The following is a 25,830-nucleotide window of genomic DNA, read 5'->3' on the forward strand; positions in this document are numbered from 1 at the left end:
CACGAACTCACCGAGAAAACACCGCTAGACTCCTTTCTCCACCCAAAAGTATCCTCGCCACTGTTATGCACAGCAGCCTGCCGCTGTTGCAGCTCCGACAGTAGGTCGGACAGGAGCTCCGCGCGCTGCATATCATCAAAATTACCACCACTTCCAGCCGTGTCTGCAGCTTCCACACTAACAGTGTCCACCATTTTATCTAAATGCCAGATCCAAGTGCCAGCCAGACTTGTTTCTTCAGCACTACTAGCCACACCATTGAACATATAACCTACAAAAGAAACTACAGCATGATGATTTCTGGCATAACGATATAACTCCGGGTACGCCTCCATTAGAGTTTGAGGACCGGTCCAGCAAGCATACCAAAATGGTATATCTTTACCACTCCGGACCGTGCACTCTATTGCCCCCGCAAAATGATTGTTTTGAGATTCTCATAATTGTCCGAAATCAAAATGTCTCTCCACCAAATTGAATCCTTTTTACCCACCACCGAAATGTCCCCTATTAAAACCTTCACCTTCACATTACCGTATCTTGCCTCTAAAAGATCCCTCCATACCGCCTCCTTCTCCGTAAGAATCCTCCACTTCCATTTACTAAGTAACGCCACATTCATAATTTCCACGTTTTTCACACCTAACCCTCCTTCTTCTCTAGTTTTGCAAATCGTATCCCAACTAACCCAATTAACCGTTTTTCTAATCTCACATCCACCCCAAAGAAAATTCCTTTGAATGGCTACTATCTCTTTCAACACCTTCTTAGGTGCCTTATAAAAGGAAAGAGAATATAACGGCACCGCATTAAGAACCGAGTTGATCAACACCACCCTACCCGCCATATTAAGATGAATCCCTCTCCACACGGCCAATCTTTTTTTCATCATCAACAACAAATCTCTCCACATCACAAGCTTCCTAGGATCTCCCCCCACTCTCACACCAAGAAATTTGAAAGATAACAAACCGACTTTATAAGAAAGAAAGGTTGAAGCGGCTTCCATAAACCATTGATCAACGTTAATACCGTAGAGGTTACTCTTGTGAAAATTAATGCGGGAACCGGACATCAACTAAAAACCTCTTAGAATAACCTTCACACTCCACAAATTAGCGGTATCTCCCTCGGCTAGAATAATCGTGTCGTCCGCGAATTGTAAGATATCCACTTCTTTCTCACCATTTATCTTAAACCCACGAAATTCTCCCACTTCTTTGGATTTCTTCACTAAAGCCGTAAGGACCTCCATGGCTAGAACAAACAAGAAAGGGGAGAGAGGATCCCCTTGTCTAAGGCCTTTCTCCACTCTAAAATCCTTAGTAGTGCTACCGTTAACAAGAAGGGATAAGGAATTAGAGAAAACGCTTCCTTCCATCCACCTCATCCACCGATCCCCAAACCCCATTCTTCTTAAAATGAATCTCACGAAACTCCAACTTATTCTATCGTAGGCCTTTTCAAAATCCACCTTTAAAACCACACAATTTCTCTTTTCCCTCATAGCTAGATCAAGGATCTCATTAACCACAAGAACACCATCCAAAATATTTCTCTCCGGAATAAAAGCCGATTGGTTTCTCGAGACCAACTTACCAACCACCCTTCTTAATCTAGCCGCCATCAACTTTGCTAAAATCTTGTATAAACTTCCTACTAAACAAATAGGACGATAATCCCTCAAGGATTGCGGATTAGAAACTTTTGGAATTAACGTGATGAAAGAAGAGGTGCAAGCTTTAGTGAGAATAGCTTTCTCATGGAAGTCCCTAACAAAACTTAGGACATCCGATTTAATCACTTCCCAAGATAATTTGAAAAATTCCAAAGAGAAACCGTCCGGACCGGGGCTTTTATTCCCATCACAAGACCAAACCGCCTCCTTCACCTCATCTTCCGAAAAAGAACACTCCAAGGCAATCCTATCTTCCTCGGTTAACCTCTTCAAATCTAGACCCTCCGACACCGGTCTTCCATACTCTTCTTCCTTGAAGAAATCTTGAAAATAACTTCTAATCTCTTCCTTAATGTTATCTACTCCTTCCACCAACCCTTATTTACCTTCCAACGAAGAGATCGCATTACGTCTTTGTCTATCTTTGATTGCGTTATGAAAAAACTTTGAGTTCTTATCCCCTTCGACCAACCAAAGACTCCGAGATTTTTGCCTAAGCATAACTTCTTTGACATTCAATCCTTGCCTTATCTCCTTACTAACTTCTCTTCTTTCAACAACCAAACTATCAATATCTCCCCCAAAATTCTCCACCATTAAACTATCCAACTCGTTCATTTTGTCCACCTCCTCCTCCACCTTAAGGTCTATCCAACCGAACACCTCCCGATTCCACACCCTTAATCTCTCACGTAATCTTTTAAGCTTCTCATACAAGACAAAGTCCCCCCTTCCTTTAACATTTAGCTTCTCCCATTCAACCTTGATAAACTCCTTGAAATCCTTATGCTTATACCAAACATTATTGAACCTAAAAGGCTTAGGTCCCCAATCGATTTTTCCCACATTCAAACGAATAGGCGTATGATCGGATATATCCCTTTTGTCAACTCTTTGATCTATCACTTCCCAATCCTCCATCATATTCCTCGAAATAAGAAAACGATCAAGCCTACTCATAGCCTTCCCATTATCTTTGAACCAAGTAAATCTTCCTCCTACACAATTAACATCTATCAATTCCATATTCTCCACAAAGCTTGCAAACTCTCCCATCCCCCTACGGTCACAGTTGCTGGATGCTCCTACACGCTCTTCGTCATTCAGCACTTCGTTAAAATCCCCGACAATGCACCAATCCTCGTGCCCACGACAATTCTTCAAAGCTAAAAGATCAAACCAAACCAAACTTCTGTCCTTCCTACTACAAAGGGCATAAACATTAACAAGATTATAGCCCTTGCCTTTCCAAGAGATATTAATTCCCACAAAGCCTTTGCCTCGAAAACTATGATTTACCGACAGCGCACCTTTTCTCCACAGTATTACCATACCACCTGCTGCCCCAACAGAATTGCAGGCAGTCCAATCCACCTCCTTACCGCCCCAGAAATCCCTAGCAAAAGAATCATTGAAGCATTCTAATTTTGTTTCTTGTAAGAAACAAACATCTATTTTATTCAAATGAATTAAAAAACTAACTCTCTTCCTTTTGGAAGAAATGCCTCCTCCCCTTATGTTGCAAGACATAAGATTCATAAAGACAGATTCTTGAGCTCCTTCTTACCCTTCGAAACCTCCTTGTCTCTTCTCTTTAAAATCTCAATATCCTTCTCTACATCACCATCTTCCTTCTCGCTCATGATAAGTGCCAAAATGTTGTTATTTTGAGTATATAATTGTGGCACTTATCGATTCTATTCATTCCGTTTTTGTAATAAAATCCCCACTTTTGTGTATATATTCACATTATTTAGTTTTTATATGTTTTATATACCGTTTAATAGTTTTTCCTTTGTTTTTATAGGTATTCATGCTTATTGGAGCCTTGAGGAATAAAGTGTCGAAGGCACGGCTCCGATTGCGCGATTTTGGATCAAATAAGCAAGTTTTGTGCAGAGAGCGCCGCTGAGCGGCGTCTAAGCGCGCTTTCCAGGGGCGAACCAAATTTCCATGGCCGCTAAGCGGTGGTTCTGGCCGCTAAGCGAAGGCCTGTTTACTGTTGTAGATATTTTGTGAATACGTGTAGGCCGCTAAGCGAGATTTGGCCGCTAAGCGGCCGTAGCAGAACTTGCCTTTATATTTCTTTCATTTGAACATTTCTAGGTGATGGTTTTGGAGAGTTTTTGGTTCCAACTCCATCATTTTCACTCTTAGAATAGGATTAGCTTAGAAAACAACACTGGGTCATGCACTTGGAAGATCGGAGGTGGATTTCTCATCAACCGGAGCTGACAACCCGCGAGATGTTTGGTTTATCTTCTCTATTCTCTGTGTATTTCTTTTGTGTTGGGTTTGTTTGTATAGTTACTCGAATCTTATGTATATTTACCGATTATAATGTTATGTTTAACTTGCTTTATAAATCTGTGTTGATATTGTTCTGGATTTTTGCTCTATGCTGGGGATTTGGGGTGCTTTAGAGGTAAACTTCTTGAATCCTTGTCTAGGATGATAATCTGTTGGTTCTGAACTCTAGAGATAGATTTAGAGCTAGCATTCACTGTTTGTATCTGTTCTTAATGCTTTCGTGTTTGAGCGGCGCGCGAGAGATCGCCGACGCGAGAATACGAATGTTCTCGCGACTTCGCGTTAGAGATAACCTTAGTTGTGAGATGATCTCGTTTGTGCTCCAGAGATGGACACTTATGTGAGAGATACGTGATGACATAGATGAGTACTGTGGGTTGAGTATAACGGGTTGGTAAGTGTATGTTTGTGAAGAGTGAATATATTTACATTCCTGATAAGTTATTTCTCTTCTAAGAATGTGTTTATTCTTTTCCTGTCTATATCTTTGTTTACTTTTTGCTCATTCAATCCCGAGCTCGAAACCATAGAAACTATTGAATGGCATCTCTCCATCTCTGTGGACGATAATTCCTGGATCAATATTTCCAAATCTTTCTTTTGTTGCTTGCCCTATACTGCATTCAACAGCTCACCACCCCCAATCTAGCTATGGCAGACCACACCTTCCTTCCCACTTCCGACGCACCCACAACTCTAACATTACTACGAGCTATATTAGAATCAGTGACAGAGTTGCAGTGAGAAAGGGACTCACCAGTGAAGGACGAATCTTCAATTGAATCTGATTCAGAACCCTGGGCGAAACACTTCTTCTTCTTGACGATTCTCCTCGGACCAATGTTCTTGAAGATGGAAGCAGACATCGTAACTTTCTCTCCCAGGTTGCAAACAGACTTTTTCTTTCTTCTAATTTTATTTTCTGGTTAGACGATCGGAACTTGCTACAAGCTTGGTCAAATGAAAGAACTTCTGGAAAGTGGGCCTCTTGCTCCTCACGCTCCTCTGGCCCACCGCCAGTCATCCTATTCTTTTTACCCAAAACTCCCTCTCCACGCTCCCTTCTGGATCCTTCTAATTGGACCTCCTTACCCCCAGGCCCAACATAACACAAGTGGTCCTTTTCTCCTACCGGCCCACTAGGCGAAATACTATGGCCCATAGGAAGTCTAAAAGGAAGAGACTCCCCTACTTTGCTAATATCTATTTGGCTGCCCCTATCATCTTCAGACGCGTCACCATCTATGGGAAGAATTAGGAGAATTTCAAATTGGTCATACCGGTCATTGTGGGGAGTGTAACCTATTGTTGATCATCTACAAAATGAGCATATACTTACTTTTTTGATGGGGCCTAATAAATCTTTTAATCAAGTTCGTGGTCAGATTTTGTTGAAGGATCCTTTGCCTTTAATAAACATTGTTTTAGCCACGATTTCTCAAGATGAGAAACAAAAGGAAGCCGCTGCTACATTGCCTCCAACTGAATCACTAGTTGCTTCTGTTGTTCAAGCAAGTTCTAAGAAATTCGAGAAAGATAGACGAACTTGTGCACATTGAGTTGTTCTTAGGAATCTAATAGAAAAATATTTTAAGCTCCACGATTTTCCTCCTGGATATCAGAAACCTCAGAGTTTAAGGTCATCCAATCAAGCCAACAATTCTAATGATGGTTCTTCAAATAGCAATGTTGTCATACGTCTTCCATGACTTACAATTATCAGCAAATCATTCAGCTCTTACAAGCTCAAATGTTCAAGGCTAGAATATATGAAGCTAGTTCATCAGTGAATTCAGTCATAGGTATGAAGTTTTCCACTCTTTATTCTCATAAATCACATTACTCTAACACTTGGATAATAGATTCAAGTGCCATTCCACATCTGTTGCAATAATTCCATTTTTAAGTCTTATAAACCACTATTACATAAATTTGTCACTCTACCTAATGGCAATCAAGTTTTGGTTCAAGCGATATGTAGAATTACTCTAAAAAATTCTTTGATTCTTCAAGATGTCTTGTATATTCCTATCTTTAATGTAAATTTTATCTCAGTAGGAAAATGATTGCTTATCACTCATCTCAAATTGATTTTTTGATAATGATCATTTTTCAAGTTAATGTTGCTAAGTCAGTCCATAATCTACATAACTCTTGTAAGTCAGTCCACATGTTGATGGAAGAAGTTTACATGAGCCTTAAGACACTCGGTATTGGCGAAATGTTTCATTCGACGTGGCTCTAAGCAGACCACTGTCAATTGTCATCAACTTAACTGCATAATAAACACTTTATTCAAAATGTGGCCAAAACCGTTCAAAAATTGCATAAATGACAATACTACAAACATTCAGTGGAAAATTTTCTAACAAAAAAAGAAAACATATACCATAAGAATCTGCATGCTTCTGCAGCTGTGATGCATATCTGAAAACCTTTCCACACCCAATTTCAGAACATTGAAAATGCTTGTGATTTTCACCACTACTAGTAGGGGTAGGATTTTCATCATGAATCTCGTCGACGCGTCTTTTGAAAGTTTTCTCTTGATGTTGTAGTACTTGACGATTCAAATGGTCCTTTCTTCTCTGACTTGCAACACAGTCATCAAGGGTACCAAAATATGGCCTCCGTTACAAATCACAAAAAAAAAAAACATGTTAAAGCAAGCATAGAAACAATCATGTGATCTTTAGGTTTATGTCTTTCCATGCAAACTAACCATTGATAGAGAATCACTAATAACTGAATTAATTACTAAATTAATAAGTATAAACTATGATAACTCAAAAGCCACAATACACAATTATTCAGAAAAAATTCAAATACAACAATGAAAATTATTGATAAGCAACCTCAAATGAAAGACTTTGCATATGCCGTAAGAATTTTAAAAAACAGCATGTGATAGCGACAATACGATATCGGTAGGTGCCGATACTAATACTGTTTTGTATATTTAAGAATAAATTATATGTTTTGAAAATGATTTTTTTAATTGGTACTTTTATTCAAAATAGATAAGCATTGTAGGATACAAATTCTTCACCTATAATGTCCATAATTCAATAGATGATTTTAACGTGTAAAAGATTAGTTTCATGCAAAAACGTTTATCTTTAGTTCATTCATATTAATATTTTTCATGAAATATTATTCAGGTCCAATACCAAATATAGAATCCCTACATACACAATTATTCAGAAAAAAATTAAATACAACAATGAAAATTATTGTTATCAATGAATTTAATTTAATATAATATTAATGTTCATGACATCAAGTCTACGTTAAGAAAAAATTTTACATGAATTTTTACAAGGATAATAAAACATGAGTGTGCAAAGGCAATGTTATTAAAAATTGTGAAATTTGTTTAAATTTTGAGTCCGTGCACGCCTATACCAGTAAAATTTTCTTTAATGGCTCTGTTTTTATAGTATATTCAATTCAAATTCAAATTCAAATTCAAATTGAAATCATTTCATGAACACTAATGATTCAAAAATTGCAAAAGAAAAAGAAAATGTATTACAACATTCATACCTATAATTTTACTCACACCAAGGGCCTTGGTGTGAGCAAAATTTTTGGTATGAATGTTCTAATATATTTTATTTTCTTTTGCAATTTTGATTTATTAGAGTACATGAGCCGATTTTGATTTGAATTTGACATGTTACCAAAAAACAAAGTCATTAAAGGAAGTTTACAAGTATAGCTATGTCATTGACTCAAAAGTTTGGACAAGTTTTATAATTTTTTTATTGGTAACATTGCCTTTGCATACTCCTACTTATGACTCATGTAGAAATTAGGTAAATATTAATAAAAACAATTCAATGGTATTGTGCATTTTTTAAGTTGTTGTCTAATGTTGATAAGTTTTGTAAAATGTGATTTTATATGATACAATGCCTACTTGATAATTCACGTGTTTTTATTAATTATTTTATACTATTACATGTTTTTCAAACGCAAACATGTGGATGAAGAGGGAACAAAAAACAGGTGAAATGACCTAAAACAAACACCTTTCACACCATTTTGGGGGTCCGGCGAGTTAACAACCTAGATACAAATTAACCATGGATATAAATTCCCTAATAACTGAATTAATTACTAAATTAATAAGTATAAACCATGATAACTCAAAAACATTATACACTGTTATTCCGAAAAAAATCAAATAGGACAATGAAAATTATTATTAAACATTTACCTCAAGAGAATGACTTAGCATAAGCTGCAACAAATAAGAATATTTTTTGAAAGTAGCACCACACTCTTCATATGTATTAGCTTTCAAAGCAGCAACTTTTAGTTTCTCCACCTCCTAAAATCCAGAGCAAAAGGTTAATCACAAGTTCTTGAATTTCATAGATATGATTAATCCACCCAATTAGCTAATTATTGATTAGAGAAGTTTCAATCTTAAGAATAAGAAACCTGAAGATCAAATAATTATTTCTACAAAAAATAATACCTTGTGTTTGGAATTGACGTGAGAGGTGATTAGTGTTAACATAGAAAAAACGGTTCTGATCTGAGTTCTCTATTAGAAACGGAAAGGGCCAAATTTATAGACTTAGCAATACAACTGACTACCTGGAAAATAGGAAACTGAGTCACACACTAACAGCACATCTTAAATGTGTGCGAGAAAATAGAAATTGAAAGCAACAGCCAACAACAGTTAATTAAGGTTATTTTGGACCTACGTACTCATATTGCAGTATGGGCAGAAATGTCATCTAATATATTTGAATTTTCGTAATTAATGGCTCAGCAAAAGCTTCTTCCATAATTTATAAAAAGAATTATAGGGAAATTAAAAAAATCGATCAAAAGGAGATTGAAGTGTGAAACTTTAAAAGCATTGTGCAGATTGAGTGTTAAAGTGAACGAGGCCGGAGTTACAGTTATGAACAATGTTTTAAAAACCTAACTGCCACGGACCGGACGATTTGAACCGGAGGCAAATTAGAACAGGAGAAAACTGGATTGAACGAATAAAAACCTATGCACCTGGATAGATATGGGGGTACTGCTCAAACTGATGAAATAAATTCTTAACTTTTTTGAATAATTTTTTTAATTGGTACTTTCACTAAAAATAGATAAGCAATGGAGAGTAATATTCATTGAAATAACTGTTTTCAAATTGGTATATTTAAATTTCGTAATATAAAATTAAACATGACTTTAGAGTATGATTTCAAGAAAAAAAATTATAAATTCATTGGAAGCACGTGAATTCAGTTCAATAGATTATATTCAATAAAGTAATTTGATTAAGTTGAATATTAAGCATATTTTGTTGATCTTACGTTATGAAATAAAGTAATTAATGGACTAACCGTGTAAAAAATGGAATATATCAATTTGTATTCTCATAGAATTTCCTTACCAAAGGTGGTGTTGGGAAACCAACACCGCCTCTAGACCAAAGAAACTCTTGAGTTGGAACTGCAGGGTCCTGGGTTACCCCATGCAGATCGATCCCTGGTACGGCTCATTCGTACTGAGAACCCCTCTTTAGCCTTAATTACGGAAACTAGGTTGAAGGATGAAGAAATGCAAAGGATTGTGGTGAAACTGGGTTTAACTGTAGTCGGTCAGTTGATTGTACTGGTTCTGGTAGGGAGAGATCAGAGGGTCTGTGTTTGATGTGGAAAGAGGAGTTCAATATTCTTGAGAGAAACTCGAGAGTCCAAGTTGCATATTCCTCTAATATTCCAATAAGGAACTTCATGATGATGATGTAGGTGAATGACCACCCTTGGGTCGGGTTCTACTGGCCTTGTTGTTAATTTTCTTTTTAGTACTTTTAGAAATATTATGAATAAAGATGTTATCGTCTTCAGTCGCTTGCGCTGCCAATGTTTGTTGAATTTAAAACCAAACCATTCATGATTATCCAACAATTGAGTGACGTCACAGCCAAGAAATGAGGATGAATATCTGATTTGCAACAAATTGTTGTACTAGTTGTTTTTTATCCATATCAGAGCCTGGAACATCATTCCAAACTGTAACATTTGCTGCTACATTCGAAGACGACTTGATAATATTGTCACTTTCAGCGGCATCCAAATACATCTTACCAATGTTCTCATTCTCATGCACAACTCATTTTGTTGAGCAATTGATTCCAAGACACATGTATTCTGATCCGAATATAGCGATGCATCCGCTATCTCATTGGTGACGTTTGACAATGCATAGTGATACGAAGTACTGGCCTGGCCTGTTGATTAGTTATTATGGGATCATTATCTATTGTTGTTTTAACAGTATTAATTAACAAACATAATGTGATCTTCCCGTGGATCATAGCAGATTGATCAAAATTTATATTAAAGTAGGGTTTTTAGAAGAAAACAGAAGAAAAACTGCTCAAATGGAAGAAAAACTAGTAACATATCACAAGGAGTGCAGTTCTAAGACTAAGAGTGGAAAGAATACCAGGAGGCAAAACGGCTCAAAACTAACCTCGATACCATATCGGCACTTGATTGCACTCGAGTGCATCTAAGGGACTTCGCCACTCCATATCTTAGGGACCTAGGTCCATGTGGAGAGCTTACGCTGCTAAACTTTCCAGTTACAAGAAAAGCATTTAACTCGCATGTTCCAGTTACAAGAAAAACTATTTGAGGTAATTACCATAAACAAACAAACAAAAGCTAATCTTAACTATTCTAAAAGTCAGTATAGTAGAAGGATTTGCTTCTGAGTTATGCGAATTTCCTTTTTGTGTGTAATATGCAACAACTGCATAGTTGTTTGTTGCTGACTTTTTATTTATTTTATTTTGAAGTAACCACATATATAGCCATTTGGTAAGATGCATAATAGCATATCCCTTTAGTTTTGTTAGCAAAAGGCATCTTTATAATTAACACGAAACTGATAAATGCTATATTTAGTTTTGCACACTTTCTTTTAAATATAAGGCAATAAGATTCATTATGATTAAGAGCATCAAATTCAAAACCATTGTACCAATCATATAAACTTTTTAACAAATATTTGAATGTGATTCTGCTCATAGTTCTTATACCAAAAATGAGATTGTATTTTGTATGGCAGAGATTGAAGGTTTCAAGATAACCAACTTTCTTGTATAAAAAATTATTCAATGTACTAGCTAGTTGAAAGAATTCACATTCTGCATAAATATACAATGGAAACAATTGACAAATGATCGAAGAATATCACTATGCAGAAGAATTATTTTGATAAAAGAATTCAAGAAAAAATATCCAAAGGACCCAAGAACCTGTCATTTTACAGATCAACCTATGGATTTCTACTCACATGATTGTAATCAAACTTTTTTTCCTTCATCGTTTTTCGGTTCTTCTTTGACTGTTAATGCACCGCCACCACCTTGATGTTCATCATGATCTTTCGGTTCTTTTTTTACTGTTAATGCACCGCCATCACCTTGATGTTCATCATCTTTGACTGCCAATGCAACATCCTTCTTTTCATCTTCGACCGCAAATGCATCATCATCATCATCATCCAATGGAAGTGAGAATTTGTGTCCCTGAGGCAAGAACATGTTGAATCTTGAAATTAAATCTTTATGCTCTTTAAACAACTCAAATACTCCTTGTTTGAAAACTCCTATATCAATTCTTCTGGCACGCTGGTAATTGTATAGGAGTGTTAAAAACTCGCTATACTTTTCTGTCGTAAGCATAGATTTTGCTTTCGCTACAAACACCATTGCATGACCAAACATGGGATCACTTCTTGAACTGCTCATCTTGAAGGGTGAAACAAAAACTCAAAAGTTTGAGGGGAGAAAGAAGAGGAGAATTAAAGAGATAAATGAGTATTTGAGATACTTTGCGTCTATATATAGAGTAATAAGCCCAACTAACAAATGATAGTCAAGTTGTAAAACTCCATTCAATTGGACAGTCAAGTTTCATATGCCATCCCTTATTTTTTCCAAAATGACTATTTTATTCTTTAAATAAAAAATAAAAGGACTAATTTCAATGTGATTTTAAATCATGCATCTGACTGAATTAGAAACTGCATCAGACAATTTCATTAATGTTGTTCAAATACTTTCATCAAAACTCAAAATTTCATAATCCCAAAATTTAATTTACTTATGATGTAATGAGAAATCTTAACATTAAGTGTTTTTCAAGTGCGTATATCAAACACTTCCCAATATAAATTAATGCTACAACGACTACGCGTCACAACATCCACAATGCCTACAAATGCAACACTAGCAGCCGCAAATGAATCTGCGATTGCAACTGCAAGTTAAAATCATGCTAGAAAGTACCTTACAAACTTGGTACAATAGTTTCAAAAGTAATTAAAATTTCTTTATCAAGTACTTAACAAAGAGATTTAGAATATTCTTTGTGGTTTTGGGGTTGTTTTGAAATGAAGGTGATCGATCCTGTGCAATAGTTTAAATTATTTTGATTAGTGTTTCACATTTGTATAAATGTTTGAAGTAAATTTTTATCTTTGTTTTCACGAAGAATCGAGATAAACACGGCACACTGACATATTAACATCGATAACAATTTTACAAAAAAAACATACATGTATGTGTCGTAATAGACATTGGATGTGTTTTCAGTCAAAAGTGTTACTACTGCATGTGTTTGGAAATATGGATAATAGCATATTATAGCTTTGTCAGCCGAAGGCATCTTACACATTTTGTCACTAGGTAGATCTTGTGTTTCCTTTTTCAGGAATTCAATTGCAAAAATGAAACTTTATAAAGAATATGAAACTGCTAAATGTTATATATAGTGAAAGTGGTAACTTTACTCACTTTCTGTTAATGATAGGTATAGAGCAAAAAGATCCATCATCATTTTAAGTATAAAGACAATTTTCCCAATCATATCAACTTTTTAACAACTATTGAATGTGATTCTATCAAAATGAGAATAATCTTTCTTGTATTATGTAAGGCAGAAAGATGGAATTTTAAAGCTAAGCAACTTGCATGAAAAAAAAAAAAACGAGCTGTGTTGTGAATATCAATTGATACTATTCTATGTATTAGCTGAAAGAATTAGCATTCTGCAGAAGTATTAAAGTATACAATTTACTTCAAATTAACAAATGATGCAACTTGAACACTACTATGCTGAAAAACTTCTTTGATACAACATGTTATTTTAAAGATCAGCCTCCGGATTTCAACTCACATGATTGTAATCAAACTTGTTCTTCATCTTTGACTGCTAATGCATCATCATCACCTTGATGTTCATCATTTTTCTGATCATCTTTGACTGCTAATGCATCATCATCACCTTGATGTTCATCATTTTTCTGATCATCTTTGACTGCTAATGCATCATCATCACCTTGATGTTCATCATTTTTCTGATCATCTTTGACTGCTAATGCATCATCATCACCTTGATGTTCATCATTTTTCTGATCATCTTTGACTGCTAAGGCATTGTCATCACCTCGCCGTTCGCTATTTTTCTGATCATCATTGACTGCTAATGCATCGCCATCACCTTGTTGTTCATCTTCATTATGTTCATCTTCGGCCATTAATGCATCGTAGTCACCTTGTTGTTCATCATTATGTTCATCTTCAACCATTAATGCATTGCCATCACCTTGTTCATCATCTTTCTGTTCATCTTCGACCATTAATGCATCACCATCACCCTGTTGTTCATCATCTTTCTGTTCACCTTTGACTGCTAATGCATCTTGATCACCTTGTTCATCATCTTTAAGTTCATCTTTGGCCGCAAATGCATCATCATCACTTTGTTGCTCATCATCTATGACTGCTAATTCATCACCATCACCTTGATCTTCATCATCTTTGGCCGCTAATGTATCGCCATCACCTTGTTGTTCATCATCTTTCTGTTCATCTTCGACCATTAATGCATCACAATCAGCTTGTTGTTCATCAACTCTCTGTTCACCTTTGACTGCTAATGCATCTTGATCACCTTTTTGTTCATCTTTGTCCGCAAATTCATCATCATTACCTTTTTTCTCATCATCTTTCTGTTCATTTTTCTCAGCAAATGCATCATCTTTACCTTGCTGTTCATCTTCCACCACTAATGCATCATCAACACCTTGTTTTTCATCTTTGACCGCTAGGAGATCACCATCACCTAGCAGTTCATCGTTTTTCTGTTCATCTTCCACCACTAATGCATCATCATCACCTTGGTTTTCATCTTTGACCGCAAACTCATCACCATCACCTTGCTGTTCATCATCCAATGGAAGTGAAATTTCGTTTCCTGGCAGGAAGATATTGAATCTTGAAAGTAAATCTTTGTGCTCTTTAAACAACTCTATCGCTCCTTCTTTCACAGCTTCTATACCAATTCTTCTGGCTTCATAATCACGTATAAGTTTGACAAATTCGTCAAACTTTTCAATCTTATCTTCAAACACAAATCTCACTGTCTTTACATACGCCAATACATCATCAAACGTGTGATCTGTTCTTGAACTGCTCATATTGAAGGCTGAACAAAAACTCAAAAGGTATAAAGGGAAGAGAGGAGAGAGAGGAGTATTAATGGGATAACTGAGTATATGATATGCTTTGCCTTTATATATAGAGTTAGTAGAAAACTAACAAACAAATTATCTAATAACAAACTCTAACTAACTAAGGGTAAGACTACAACTAGATAACTGCACTAGAATACTTGAGAAAATAAGACTAAAATAACCAACAAAAATTCAAATGAATTAAGGCCTAATAAACAAATTTCCTAATCAGTTCATCATCACAAGAAAGCATTATTATTAGAAAAACAAAAAATGAAAAAATCCCATAAAGAAATTATTAAATGCATGGATGTATTAGTTAGTTAATTCTAAGTGTGACTAGTTACTGAATTAACTACTTAACTATAAGTTAGTTAAGCGAGTAACTGTCATGTTTCTTTTTCTGTATTGATGCTTCACATTGTAAACACAAGTTAACATTTAATAATAAATTTCAGTTCGTACTCTAAATTCTGTTAACTGCAATATGATATCAGAAGAAATTTTTTGATTTTCTTCTTGCTTCCGCTTTCATCATCTTCTTCTTTAATTTGTGGTTTCCTTGTTTCTTTCAATGGCGAATCACGATGATAACTTAAATTCACTGCGTCGTGCAATGTTGATGGCAAGAACAAAATTGGTTTTGTTGCTGACACGATTCCAAAACCAGAAGAAAATAGTCCTCAATTCTGTTTTTGGATGCATCACAACAGCATGGTTTCTTGGTGGTTACTCAACTCTCTTTCAAAAGAAATTTCTGCCAGTGTCATATATGTTGAAAATGCTGCAGAAATTTGGAAGGAACTTCAAGATTGTTTTGAATTGAAAAATAGTCTCCTCAGTTGCACGCAGGGAACCTCCACTGTGAGTGCTTATTTATGCGAGATGTCTTGTATATTCCTACCTTTAATGTAAATTTTATCTCAGTAGGAAAATGATTGCTTATCACTCATCTCAAATTGATTTTTTGATAATGATCATTTTCCAATTCAGGACACCCAATGATCCAAGATGATTGGCAAAGGGTAAACTCACTCCAGGACTGTACATTTTTCAACTTAATGTTGCCAAGTCAGTCCCTAGTCTACATAACTCTTGTAATTTTGTTTCTACTTTTGATCATGTTCATTTGTGGCATCATAGGTTAGGATATTTATCTGATTCAATGTTGAAAGTTGCTAACAATAAAACTTTACTTGTTGTCCCTTCTGATTTTAATTCTCAAAACTGTACCATATGTCCTCTTGCAAAATTCAAAAGACTTCCTTTTAATTCTGCAAATCATTTTTCTCCCAACAGTTTTGATCTTATACATGTGATTTATCGGATCCTTGTGGTAGAGCCACCTATGATGGTAAAACTCACTTTTTGACTATTGTTGATGATTGTTGTCGATTTACCTGGATTTATTTGATAACCAACAAATCTAAGTCTCTTGTATAAATTCAATATTAATTCAGTCTTGTAAAGAGTCAATTTGGAAAGGTGATTAAAGCAATCAGGAGTGATAATGCCAAAGAGCCAGCCATGACTCAATTCCTTCAACATACAGGCACCATTCACCAATATGCTTGTCCTTATAGAACTAGGCAAAATTCAGTTGTGGAGGGAAAACATCAACATTTGTTGAATGCAGCTAGATCCTTAATGTGTCATGCAAAGTTGCCACTCAAATTTTGAGGAGATTTCATAGCCACAACCACATTCATCATAAAGAGAACTCCTTTTATGGTCTTAAAGAGTAAGTCCCCTTTTGAATTTCTTTATGACAAAATTCCTACCTGTTCTGATTTTAGAGTTTTTAGATGTTTTTGTTACATTTCCACCATACCTCAGCATAGAAATAAATTTTCTCCTAAAGTTGTCCCATGTGTTTTTCTAGGTTATCTTGTTGGTTTTGAAAGTTTCAAAGTTTATGACTCAAGCCTTTCATGTCTCTAGAGATATTGTTTTCCATGAACACAATTTCCCTTTCGATTCAATGTCTCAAAATAATAGTCATATTGATCCTTTTAGTCAAATAGTCTTACCAGATCCCATTTGTGATGGCCCCACTGATGATCATATTCCTAACATTGAACCTTCGTTTTATCATAAAGATGCCAAAATTCTGAATGGTGCAAGGCCATGAGTGAATAAATAGCAACTCTAAACAGCACCTGGACAGTTCAACATTTACCTCCTGACAAGAAAACCATTGGGTTTAGATGGATATATAATACTAAACTCAATGATGATGGATCATTGGACAAATATAAGGTTAGATTGGTTACAAAGGGATATACTCAGTAACTTGGCCTTGATTTTATAGATATTGTTTCTGCATTAGCAAAATTCACCATTATTTGAGTATTACTCAGCCGGGCATCGTGGAAATTAAATCAACTAGACATCAATAATGCTTTCTTGAATGGGATTGTTAGGTGTCAAAAATGAGTATAATTATATATCAAAAGTTGACAATTTCAAGCCTTTTCATTGTATTTTATTTTGTGATTAAAGTTTCCAATTTTACTTGATAATAGTGTTTATGTGAATAATTTTGATATTTGTAATATGTTTGTTGACTTTGAAGCAAAATCCATAAGCATAAGCATAGGTGTTAAAAAGAATGTCCAGGGGAAGAAGTTTGAAGCCAAGCAAATTGTTGATGTTTCAGCATTTTCGCCGGGCAAGCTGGTGGCGAGGTTGGAGCGAGCTGCCAGGCGAGCACGAGGCGAGAAAGGAGGGAGCTGAGTTTCTCAAATTCCAGCAGCAATTTCGCCTGGCGCGCTTGGAGTGAGGAATTCGCTTGGCAGATCCTGGGTGAAGCCAGATATTTTGACCAAAAATGTGATTTTTGGCCGCTCACCGGACGAATTTGTCCGGGCAGCATGGGTATTTAAGCATCATTTTAGATATTTTTGAGATACTTTACATTTTTCAGTATTCTAAAATGAGAGTTCTAGGTTAAAGATACAAAAATTTCCACGGGAGCTCAAAGTTAAAAGCTTAGTCCCATAGATGTCACAGGTCACATGTTGATGGAAGGAGTTTACATGAGTCTTAAGACACTCGGTATTGGCGAAATGTTTCATTCGACCTGGCTCTAAGCAGACCATTGTCAATTGTCATCAACTTAACTGCATAATAAACACTTAATTCAAAATGTGGCCAAAACCGCCCAAAAATTGAATAAATGACAATACTACAAACATTCCATGAAAAATTTGCTAACAAAAGAAAGAAAACATATACCATAAGAATCCACATGCTTCTGCAGCTGTGATGCATATCTGAAAACCTTTCCACACCCAATTTCAGAACATTGAAAATGCTTGTGATTTGCACCACTACTAGTAGGGGTAGGATTTTCATCATGAATCTCGTCGACGCGTCTTTTGAAAATTTTCTCTTGATGTTGTAGTACTGACGATTCAAATGGTCCTTTCTTCTCTGACTTGCATTACAGTCATCAAGGGTACAAAAATATGGCCTCCGTTACAAATCACAAAAAAAAACATGTTAAAGCAAGCATAGAAACAAGCATGTGATCTTTAGGTTTATGTCTTTCCATGCAAACTAACCATTGATAGAGAATCACTAATAACTTAATTAATTACTAAATTAATAAGTATAAATCATGATAACTCAAAAGCCACATAACACAATTATTCAGAAAAAATTCAAATACAACAATGAAAATTATTGATAAGCAACCTCAAACGAAAGACTTTGCATATGCCGTAAGAATTTTAAAAAACAGTCTGTGATAGACAATACGATATCGGCAGGTGCCGATGCTAATACTGTTATTCATTATTTGTATATTAAAGAATAAATTATATGTTTTGAAAATGATTTTTTTAGTTGGTACTTTTATTCAAAATAGATAAGCATTGTAGGATACAAATTCTTCACCTATAATGTCCATAATTCAATAGATGATTTTAATGTGTAAAGGATTAATTTCCAGCAAAAATGGGTATCTTTAGTTCATTCATATTAGTAATATTTTTCATGAAATATTATTCAGGTCAACACCAAATATAGAATCCCTACCTACACATTTATTCAGAAAAAGATCAAATACAACAATGAAAATTATTGTTAAGCCACTACTTACTCACATGCAACAAATAAGCATGTTCTTTTTTAAATTAACTTCACACTCCTCACGTGTATTAGCTTTCAAAGTACCCTTTGCTCTAGGCTTAGAAGCAACTTTGCTTTCTCCACCTCCTAAAATACAGAGAAAAGGTCAACAACATTACGTCATACAGTACAATATATAAGGATTATAACCACTGATGGCTAATCATCTATAAGGATCATGAAACATGAGTCTGCAAGGCAATGTTACTAAAAATTGTGAAGCTTGTTCAAACTTTGAGCCACTGCACGTCTATACCACTTATGTTTCCTTTAATGCCTTCGTTTTTATAGCATATCCAATTCAATCAAAATCATTCCATGAACCCTAATCAAAATTATACCTACAACTTTATTCACACGAGTAAAGTTGTAGGTATGCAATTTTGATTCATTAAGGTTCTTGAATTGATTTTGATTTGAATTTGACATGTTACCAAACGGAGTCATTAAAGGAAACGTAACAAGTATAGCTATGTCATTGACTCAAAAGTTTGGACAAGTTTTATGATTTTTTGGTAACATTGCCTTTGCATACTCCTACTTCATGATTCTTAATTATTTTATACTACTACAGGTTTTCCAAACACAAACAAATATGTGGATGAAGAGAGTAACAAAAAAAGCAGGTGTAATGACCTGAAACAAACACATATGACACCATTTTGGAGGTCCGGCGCGTCTCCGGTATTAAGTTAACAACTTAGATACAAATTAATCATGAATATAGATTCCCTGATAACTGAATTAATTAATAAATTAATTATTCGTGGTTATTCCGAAAAAATCAAATAGGACAATGAAAATTATTATTAAGCATTTACCTTAAGAGAATGACTTAGCATAAGCTGCAACAAATAAGAATGTTTTTGGAAAGTAGCACCACACTCCTCACATGTATTAGCTTTCAAAGCAGCAACTTTTAGTTTCTCCACCTCCTAAAATCCAGAGCAAAAGGTTAATCACAATTTCTTGAATTTCATAGATATATGATTAATCCACCCAATTAGCTAATTATTGATTAGAGAAGTTTCAATCTTTAGAATAAGAAACCTGTAGATCAAATAATTATTTCAACAAAAAATAATACCTTATGTTTGGAATTGACGGGATAGGTGATTAGTGTTAACACAGAAAAACGGTTCTGATCTGAGTTCTCTATTAGAAACTGAAAGGGCCAAATTTATGGACTTGGCAATGCAACTGACTACCATGAAAATAGGAAACTTAGTCACACACTAACAACCCATCTTATTCGTGTGCGAGAAAATAGAATTGAAAGGATGTGAATAAAATCCGGAGACAAATTAGAACAGGACAAAACTGGATTGAAGGAATCAAAAACCAGCATAGATATGGGGTACTGCTCAACCTGATGAAATAAATTCTTAACTTTTTTGAATAATTTTTTTAATATATTGGTACTTCTATTCAAAATAGATAAGCAATGGAGAGTAATATTCATTGAAATAATTGTTTTCAAATTGGTATATTTAAATATCGTAATATAAAATTAAACATGATTTTAGAGTATGATTTCAACAAAAAAAAAAAGAATTTCCGAAATGCAGGAAAAAGGTGAAAAACCTAGAATACCCCTGACTTCGGAAATGAACTTCCGAAATGCAGGAAAAAGGTGTTTTCGGAGATGCATCTCCGAAAGCGCCTTTTTTTTTAAAAAAATTTGACTTATTTCGGAAATGCACTTCCGAAAACACCATTTCGGAAGTTCATTTCCGAAATACTGCGCGTTTTGCAGATTAAGCAAAACAGCCCCCTCCCCCTAATCATTTACCCTAATCTTCTTCCAAACTCACACCCCAAGAGATTTTTGTGCAAACCAGTTCCAAGCTACCTCAAAGGCTCCAACTACTTGCTCTATTACATTCAAAAGTCCTCAAATCCATTCAATCGGTAAGCATTTTGATTTTAAGATCTATGATTAAAATGTATATTAGGTTGTTTACAAATAGCAAAAAATGTATTAGGTTAGGTTTATACTGATATTTAGGATGTTTAGAATGTGTAGACATAAGTTTGATGTTTGGTTTTGGGGTCTGCCATGGGAGTTGTAGAAAACTCCATCGCAGGGGTGTTTCGGAAGTTCATTTCCGAAAACACCTCCATCCCAGTTTTCGAAAATGAACTTCCGAACTGTATCAGAATTTCAATTATTTTTGTTTCTTCTTTTGTCTCGCATATTAATCGATTTCAATTGTTTACAGGAACATGTCAGGCAACCAACCAGCACGCATCAGACAGGGGAGAGAGTCTCAGACTGCGTCGGCTAGACGCGGGCGGGCGGCGGCGCAGCTGGCGTCGACCCAGGGACGGGGGCAGGGCCGGGGATGCCGTGTGCGAGTTCCCGTGGACGTGGGAGAGGGTACATCTGCTTCAGGATCTAGGAGTCGGCTGGCTCGGGTATCTTCTTCCCGCCAGCGAGAGGAGGAGGAGGAGGTGCCAGTGCCATACTACGAGCCAGAGGGTGTACCGGAGGTTGACCCTCCAGCCGGGGAGGAGGATGAGCAGGAGGATGGCTATCCGGGAGGGCCCTTTGACACTTCCGTGCTGATTCACTACCACGATCACGTCGCTCGGCGGATCTGGGAGGGAGAGGTATTTTTTTAATTTAACCGTTTATTTGTCACCATTTTTTATAATCTCACCGTTTATTTGTCGCTTATTTAATATATGTCCGCTTATTTAATATATGTCGCTTATTTGTTTTTTTTTGTAACAGGAGAGAGAGCCGCTGAAAATGGTCAACCACGCCCGCAAGATTTTCGGTCTGTTTAAACCAGCAGCTGAGTGGTTTAACGACCATGTGCGAGGTTCAGGGCTCAGCGGGCTCTGCATGACGGGGTACACCACCATCAGCACCGGCATGCAGGGGGCATTTGTGGAGCGCTGGCACAAGGAGACGTCCTCTTTCCACTTGCCAGTTGGGGAGATGACGATCACCTTACATGACGTGCAGTGTCTTCTCCACCTGCCGATTAGGGGGCCGCTGTTGCACCACTCCAAGATCCAGAGGGTCGAGGCCATTGAGTGGATGACGCTCTATTTGGGCATGGAGCACGAGGTTTCTCACTTTGAGTGCGCCACGACTTCTGGGCCTCATATCCGGTTCACCACACTGAGCGCCTATTTCGAGCACCACTTGGTGTCGGCGGCCGAATCCGAGGATGCGGGTGACGAGCTGTTCACACACTATCACCGCGGCTGCGCTCTTTGGTGCTGGTACATGCATGTGGTAGGCGCTGCATGCTTTGTGGACAAGAGTGCCAGGTACGTCGACGTGACCTACCTCCGCTACTTCATGGACCTGGATACCATTCACCAGTGGAACTGGGGGGCAGCTACTCTGGCATACCTCTACCAGAAGCTGAATGAGGCCTCCAACTAGAGGACGAGGCAGTTGGTCGGATCCTGCACACTGCTTACGGTACGTTTTATTTTAATACATTATCGTATTTATTTATTTATTTATGTTTCGTATTTATTTTTAATACATTATCGTGTTTCTGTTTCAGAGCTGGATCATCTCCTACTTCTCCCGCATCCACGGCTTTCACATCGATCCTGCGTACGTGGACGCCATGCCCAGGGCCGCCAGATACGATCTCCAGAGGGGGAACGATGCGGTGGGACCATACCGTCTGTACTTGGACCGCACGATGCACGACGACGTCACCTGGAGGCCGTTCGTCGACTACGCTCAGATTGTCCCCTTTGACGGCATTGCTCTATATTCAGGCTGGTTGGCATGCGGGACCGGCATCATGGTCTGGTATCTCCCAGAGCGGTGCATGCGTCAGTTTGGATTCGTGCAGCGGATACCCAGGTCACCGTTTGAGGCTGCTCCCGACACAGTGACCCGAGTGCAGCTCACTGCCATATGGGCGGAGTGGCAGCAGCATGTGGTACCGCAGGAGTACCGTCTCACTCGGGTCACACAGGACTGGCACAGTGAGGAGGGGTACGTCACATGGTTCTACCGGGTGTCCCATCCTCTACTGAGACCCGACGTTCCCGGCGCTCCTAGGCCAGCACATGAGGAGATCCTGGAGAACCAGCAGGTCGAGGATGACCACGCCATTGATCTCCTGCCGATCTGCCAGCGGATAGAGATGCTTGGGCGGGACGCCTTGGATCGGGGTGTCGTTCTTCAGGGCGGTCCAGACGCAGTCACCGTGATGGAGGCGATCGTCACTGATGCGGGCCGTGCGGCGGGGTACAAGCGGCAGAGGAGGGCTCAGGGTGAGAGGGTTAGGCACACCCAGTAGTGGTCGGGTTTATTTATTTTTTGTTTTCGGATTGTATATTGCGCACACTATTACTATTTGGTTCGGTTTGTATATATTATTTGGATTTTATTTATCGTATTAGTATTTTCAGTTTATCTGTTGCTTATTTTATTTGGCGTTTGCGTTTAATTAAAATGCGAGACTGTTTAAGAAAAAACATAAAAAAAAACACAGTTTCTGCATAATTCGGAAATGAACTTCCGAATTCATCCATGGGGTGTTTTCGGAAGTTCATCTCCGAAGACACCCCCCATGAGGTGTTTTCGGAGATGAACTTCCGAATTATGGAAATTTTTTAAATAAAAAAAAAACGCTTCGGAAGTTCATTTCCGAAGCAGGGGTATTTTGGGATTTTCGCTGGAGGTGACCCCCATAGGGAGGTGGCTAAAGAAATTTTCAAAAAAAATTATATATTGGAAGCACGTGAGTTCAGTTCAATAGATTGTATTCAATAAACTAATTTGATGTATTTGAATATTAACCATATTTTGTTGATCTTCCGTTATGAAATAAAGTAATTAATAAAATAAGGGTTTAATGGACTATCCATATAAAAAAATAGGATTATATCAATATGTCATCTTATACAATTAATTAAAAATTGATAATTTGATTTGGTGGGATACATAATCCTTATTAATTGATAGTGTAAAAATTTTTTTTACAGTGTAATTGCATTATCCATTTTCTCATAAAATAAACACGTACTTATTTATCAGAAGAATATATTTAATATTATGCATGGTCCACATGTAATTTTTGCAGTAACTCTTAAAAGTAATTTATATATACTGTTGAAATTGATGCACATTTCTAGAATAGTCTAGCATAAATATATGACAATGTTTAGAGAAAATTAGAATAGTCTAAAGTTGCTACATGTTTCTAGAGTGTTTCAATAAATCTTAGATTAACTAATAGCCTAGAAAGTTTTATGTCAATGTGACGTAGAAAAGACAAACAAAAATCTAGATAGTTCTATTCTAGAAACATCCTCAAACACCTATAAATAAAAAAGCATATGTGTAATTGTATTTAAGCCTTTAAGGTCCAATATCACTAACATCGGAGGCTTCATTCTACTATTACTCTCCTCCTACAACAAATTGATTACTTATGTGTTGTCATGCTCTGATACTAACTCACACACTACTTGCTACTATCTTTCAACTATCAACCAAAGTTTTTTACACTATCCAACTACATTCTAAACTATCACTACTACCTCAAATACCAACAGTGGTATCAGAGCTACGTTCGTTCATTCATAAGACGTAGCAAACTATTTCTTCTTATCACCAACAATTTTATTAAAACTAAAAAAATGAGGTATCTGACTCAAACACAAAGGAGTACAGGTAGCTACACGGTCCGACTCTGTTTGAGTTAAAACCCAAAATTAAAAATGAGAGAGAGGAGTTCAGGTAGCCTAACGGTCCGACTGTTAGCTGAAGATTTCGTTTTATGTTGTTTATCCTTCGAAGGAGTTGAGAATCGAAGGAAAGATGGTTACTGATGGCCATCCCTTAAAAAATGGCTACTGATGGTCATGCTTCGGAAAAATAAAGACTTCTAAGTTCGATGAAGATAAGTGAACGCTGAAAGATTAATGAAAGCATATGTCTTCGGGACTTAGACAAAATTCATAGAATATGTATTCAAGTATTACTACTTAGCGTGTTTTTTAGTAGTGTTTGTTTAATACACTGCCACGCGTCGAAGATGGACTCAGGCGGGAAGATTTGAAATTCGAAGACGGTTTCGTAACCGTTCAACAACAGATGGCTTCGCTGGAAGTTCTGATGAGAAACGTGGCAGCAGATTAGTGTAGGACTGTTAAGGTCGAAACTAGTATAAATAAGAGTCTTAGTGTTAGGATTCTGTGTGTTCATTTTGTACAAATCACTCACATATTTACTCAAGTATCAAGCGTTAAGAGAAAGAGTTCGCTGAGAAAATGTACGTATGACACCACCATTTTAATACATGTGTATTATCTTTTTGTTTTTATCTTTCAGAATTACTGCATTTCGTTTATTTCTTGCCATTTACGTTTCTGCATCTTTACTTTAACGTCATTTACTTTCGAATTACTTTCACGTTATTTACTTTCAAAGTCTTTTATATTTCTGCAGTTTAAGATTCTTTACGTTTCAATTGTCCTTTTAATTTTTACGTCATATCACTTCGATGAAGTCATATTTATATATAACAAAGTGATTGTCGAGACTATTTGTTCTGTTAATCGAACAACGCTTATTGAAGAAGACAAATAATGAATATGGTCAGAACAAACATTGATAACAATCTTCTTGACTATGTGTCCTAGGATCAATCTAGTCGATCCTGCAAGTAACCAAATCATATTTATTATAGTTTGGAAGACTAGCGGTTGTTTACCGGAAATCACCGTAAACACCGACCCACTTAATTTCAAGCCCAACTAATGTCGTAAACCTATGGTAAATAAGGCTCGAGTTCTGATAAAGCACAAGTCCAGTCGATAAAAAAAATTGAGACCTGTGACCTCTGAGGCTCAACTTGAGTACAAGCCTAGGGAGACAAATACATCTGCTAGAGCAAGAAAAGGTCTTTGTCAAAATTCTTCTACAAGAATGACAACGAGACTCATAAACAACTAAGAAGCAACAGTGATCCGTGTCAGAATTATTCAATAAGAACGACAAGGAGATTCACATGCAACTAGACAATAAAAGTGGTCCTTGTTAGAAGTCTTTAACAAGACAAACAAGGAATATCACAAGCGCAACTAAGGAGCGTGAATGATTCTCGTCAAAAGCCTTCAATAATGATGAAAAAGAGTTTAATAACAATCATTGTGACAAGTAGCGTGAC

At 36.7% G+C, this 25,830-nt stretch overlaps 4 protein-coding genes across 7 annotated transcripts; all 4 read right to left on the reverse strand.

Annotated features, from left to right (window-relative positions):
• Nucleotides 1–403: 403 nt before the first annotated feature.
• Nucleotides 404–1,075, reverse strand: LOC131648571 (uncharacterized mitochondrial protein AtMg00310-like). Its single transcript, XM_058918321.1, has one exon. It carries the CDS (start codon nt 1,073–1,075, stop codon nt 404–406), a length of 672 nt encoding a protein of 223 aa, XP_058774304.1.
• A 10,246-nt stretch (nt 1,076–11,321) lies between these two features.
• Nucleotides 11,322–11,768, reverse strand: LOC131648581 (paired amphipathic helix protein Sin3-like 1). The gene has a single exon (XM_058918330.1). The coding sequence runs from the start codon at nt 11,766–11,768 to the stop codon at nt 11,322–11,324; it is 447 nt and encodes a 148-aa protein (XP_058774313.1).
• A 1,439-nt stretch (nt 11,769–13,207) lies between these two features.
• On the reverse strand, nt 13,208–14,500 carry LOC131648591 (protein bfr2-like). The gene has a single exon (XM_058918338.1). The coding sequence runs from the start codon at nt 14,498–14,500 to the stop codon at nt 13,208–13,210; it is 1,293 nt and encodes a 430-aa protein (XP_058774321.1).
• Nucleotides 14,501–16,293: 1,793 nt separating this feature from the next.
• On the reverse strand, nt 16,294–20,097 carry LOC131611559 (uncharacterized). 4 transcript variants are annotated; one of them, XR_009287016.1, is made up of 6 exons: nt 19,758–20,097; nt 19,492–19,605; nt 19,307–19,409; nt 18,642–18,757; nt 17,774–18,011; nt 16,296–17,658 (listed from the first exon to the last, which is right to left on the reverse strand). XR_009287016.1 is itself a non-coding variant. In XM_058883529.1 (4 exons), the coding sequence occupies exons 1-4, from the start codon at nt 19,329–19,331 to the stop codon at nt 17,650–17,652; spliced, it is 384 nt and encodes a 127-aa protein (XP_058739512.1). In that variant the 5' UTR covers nt 19,332–19,484; the 3' UTR covers nt 16,295–17,649. The 4 variants fall into 4 exon arrangements, 1 of the variants encoding a protein (XP_058739512.1); XR_009287006.1 differs by having other exon boundaries at nt 17,774–18,757; XR_009287022.1 differs by lacking the exon at nt 19,307–19,409 and having other exon boundaries at nt 16,294–17,658; nt 17,774–18,757.
• Nucleotides 20,098–25,830: the final 5,733 nt, after the last annotated feature.

The sequence above is a fragment of the Vicia villosa genome, linkage group LG1 (genome assembly GCF_029867415.1).
Source record: "Vicia villosa cultivar HV-30 ecotype Madison, WI linkage group LG1, Vvil1.0, whole genome shotgun sequence".
Classification (NCBI taxonomy): Eukaryota; Viridiplantae; Streptophyta; class Magnoliopsida; order Fabales; family Fabaceae; genus Vicia; species Vicia villosa.

Coding starts and splice junctions, on each gene's coding strand:
- LOC131648571 (XM_058918321.1), bottom strand. CDS start 1,075: ATGTCCGGTTCCCGCATTAATTTTCACAAGAGTAACCTCTACGGTATT.
- LOC131648581 (XM_058918330.1), bottom strand. CDS start 11,768: ATGAGCAGTTCAAGAAGTGATCCCATGTTTGGTCATGCAATGGTGTTT.
- LOC131648591 (XM_058918338.1), bottom strand. CDS start 14,500: ATGAGCAGTTCAAGAACAGATCACACGTTTGATGATGTATTGGCGTAT.
- LOC131611559 (XM_058883529.1), bottom strand. CDS start 19,331: ATGGTGTCATATGTGTTTGTTTCAG. Junction 18,758..19,306: donor GTCATATGTGTTTGTTTCAG/GTCATTACACCT, acceptor TCTGTATTTTAG/GAGGTGGAGAAAGCAAAGTT. Junction 18,012..18,645: donor AACATGCTTATTTGTTGCAT/GTGAGTAAGTAG, acceptor TTTGTAACGGAG/GCCATATTTTTGTACCCTTG.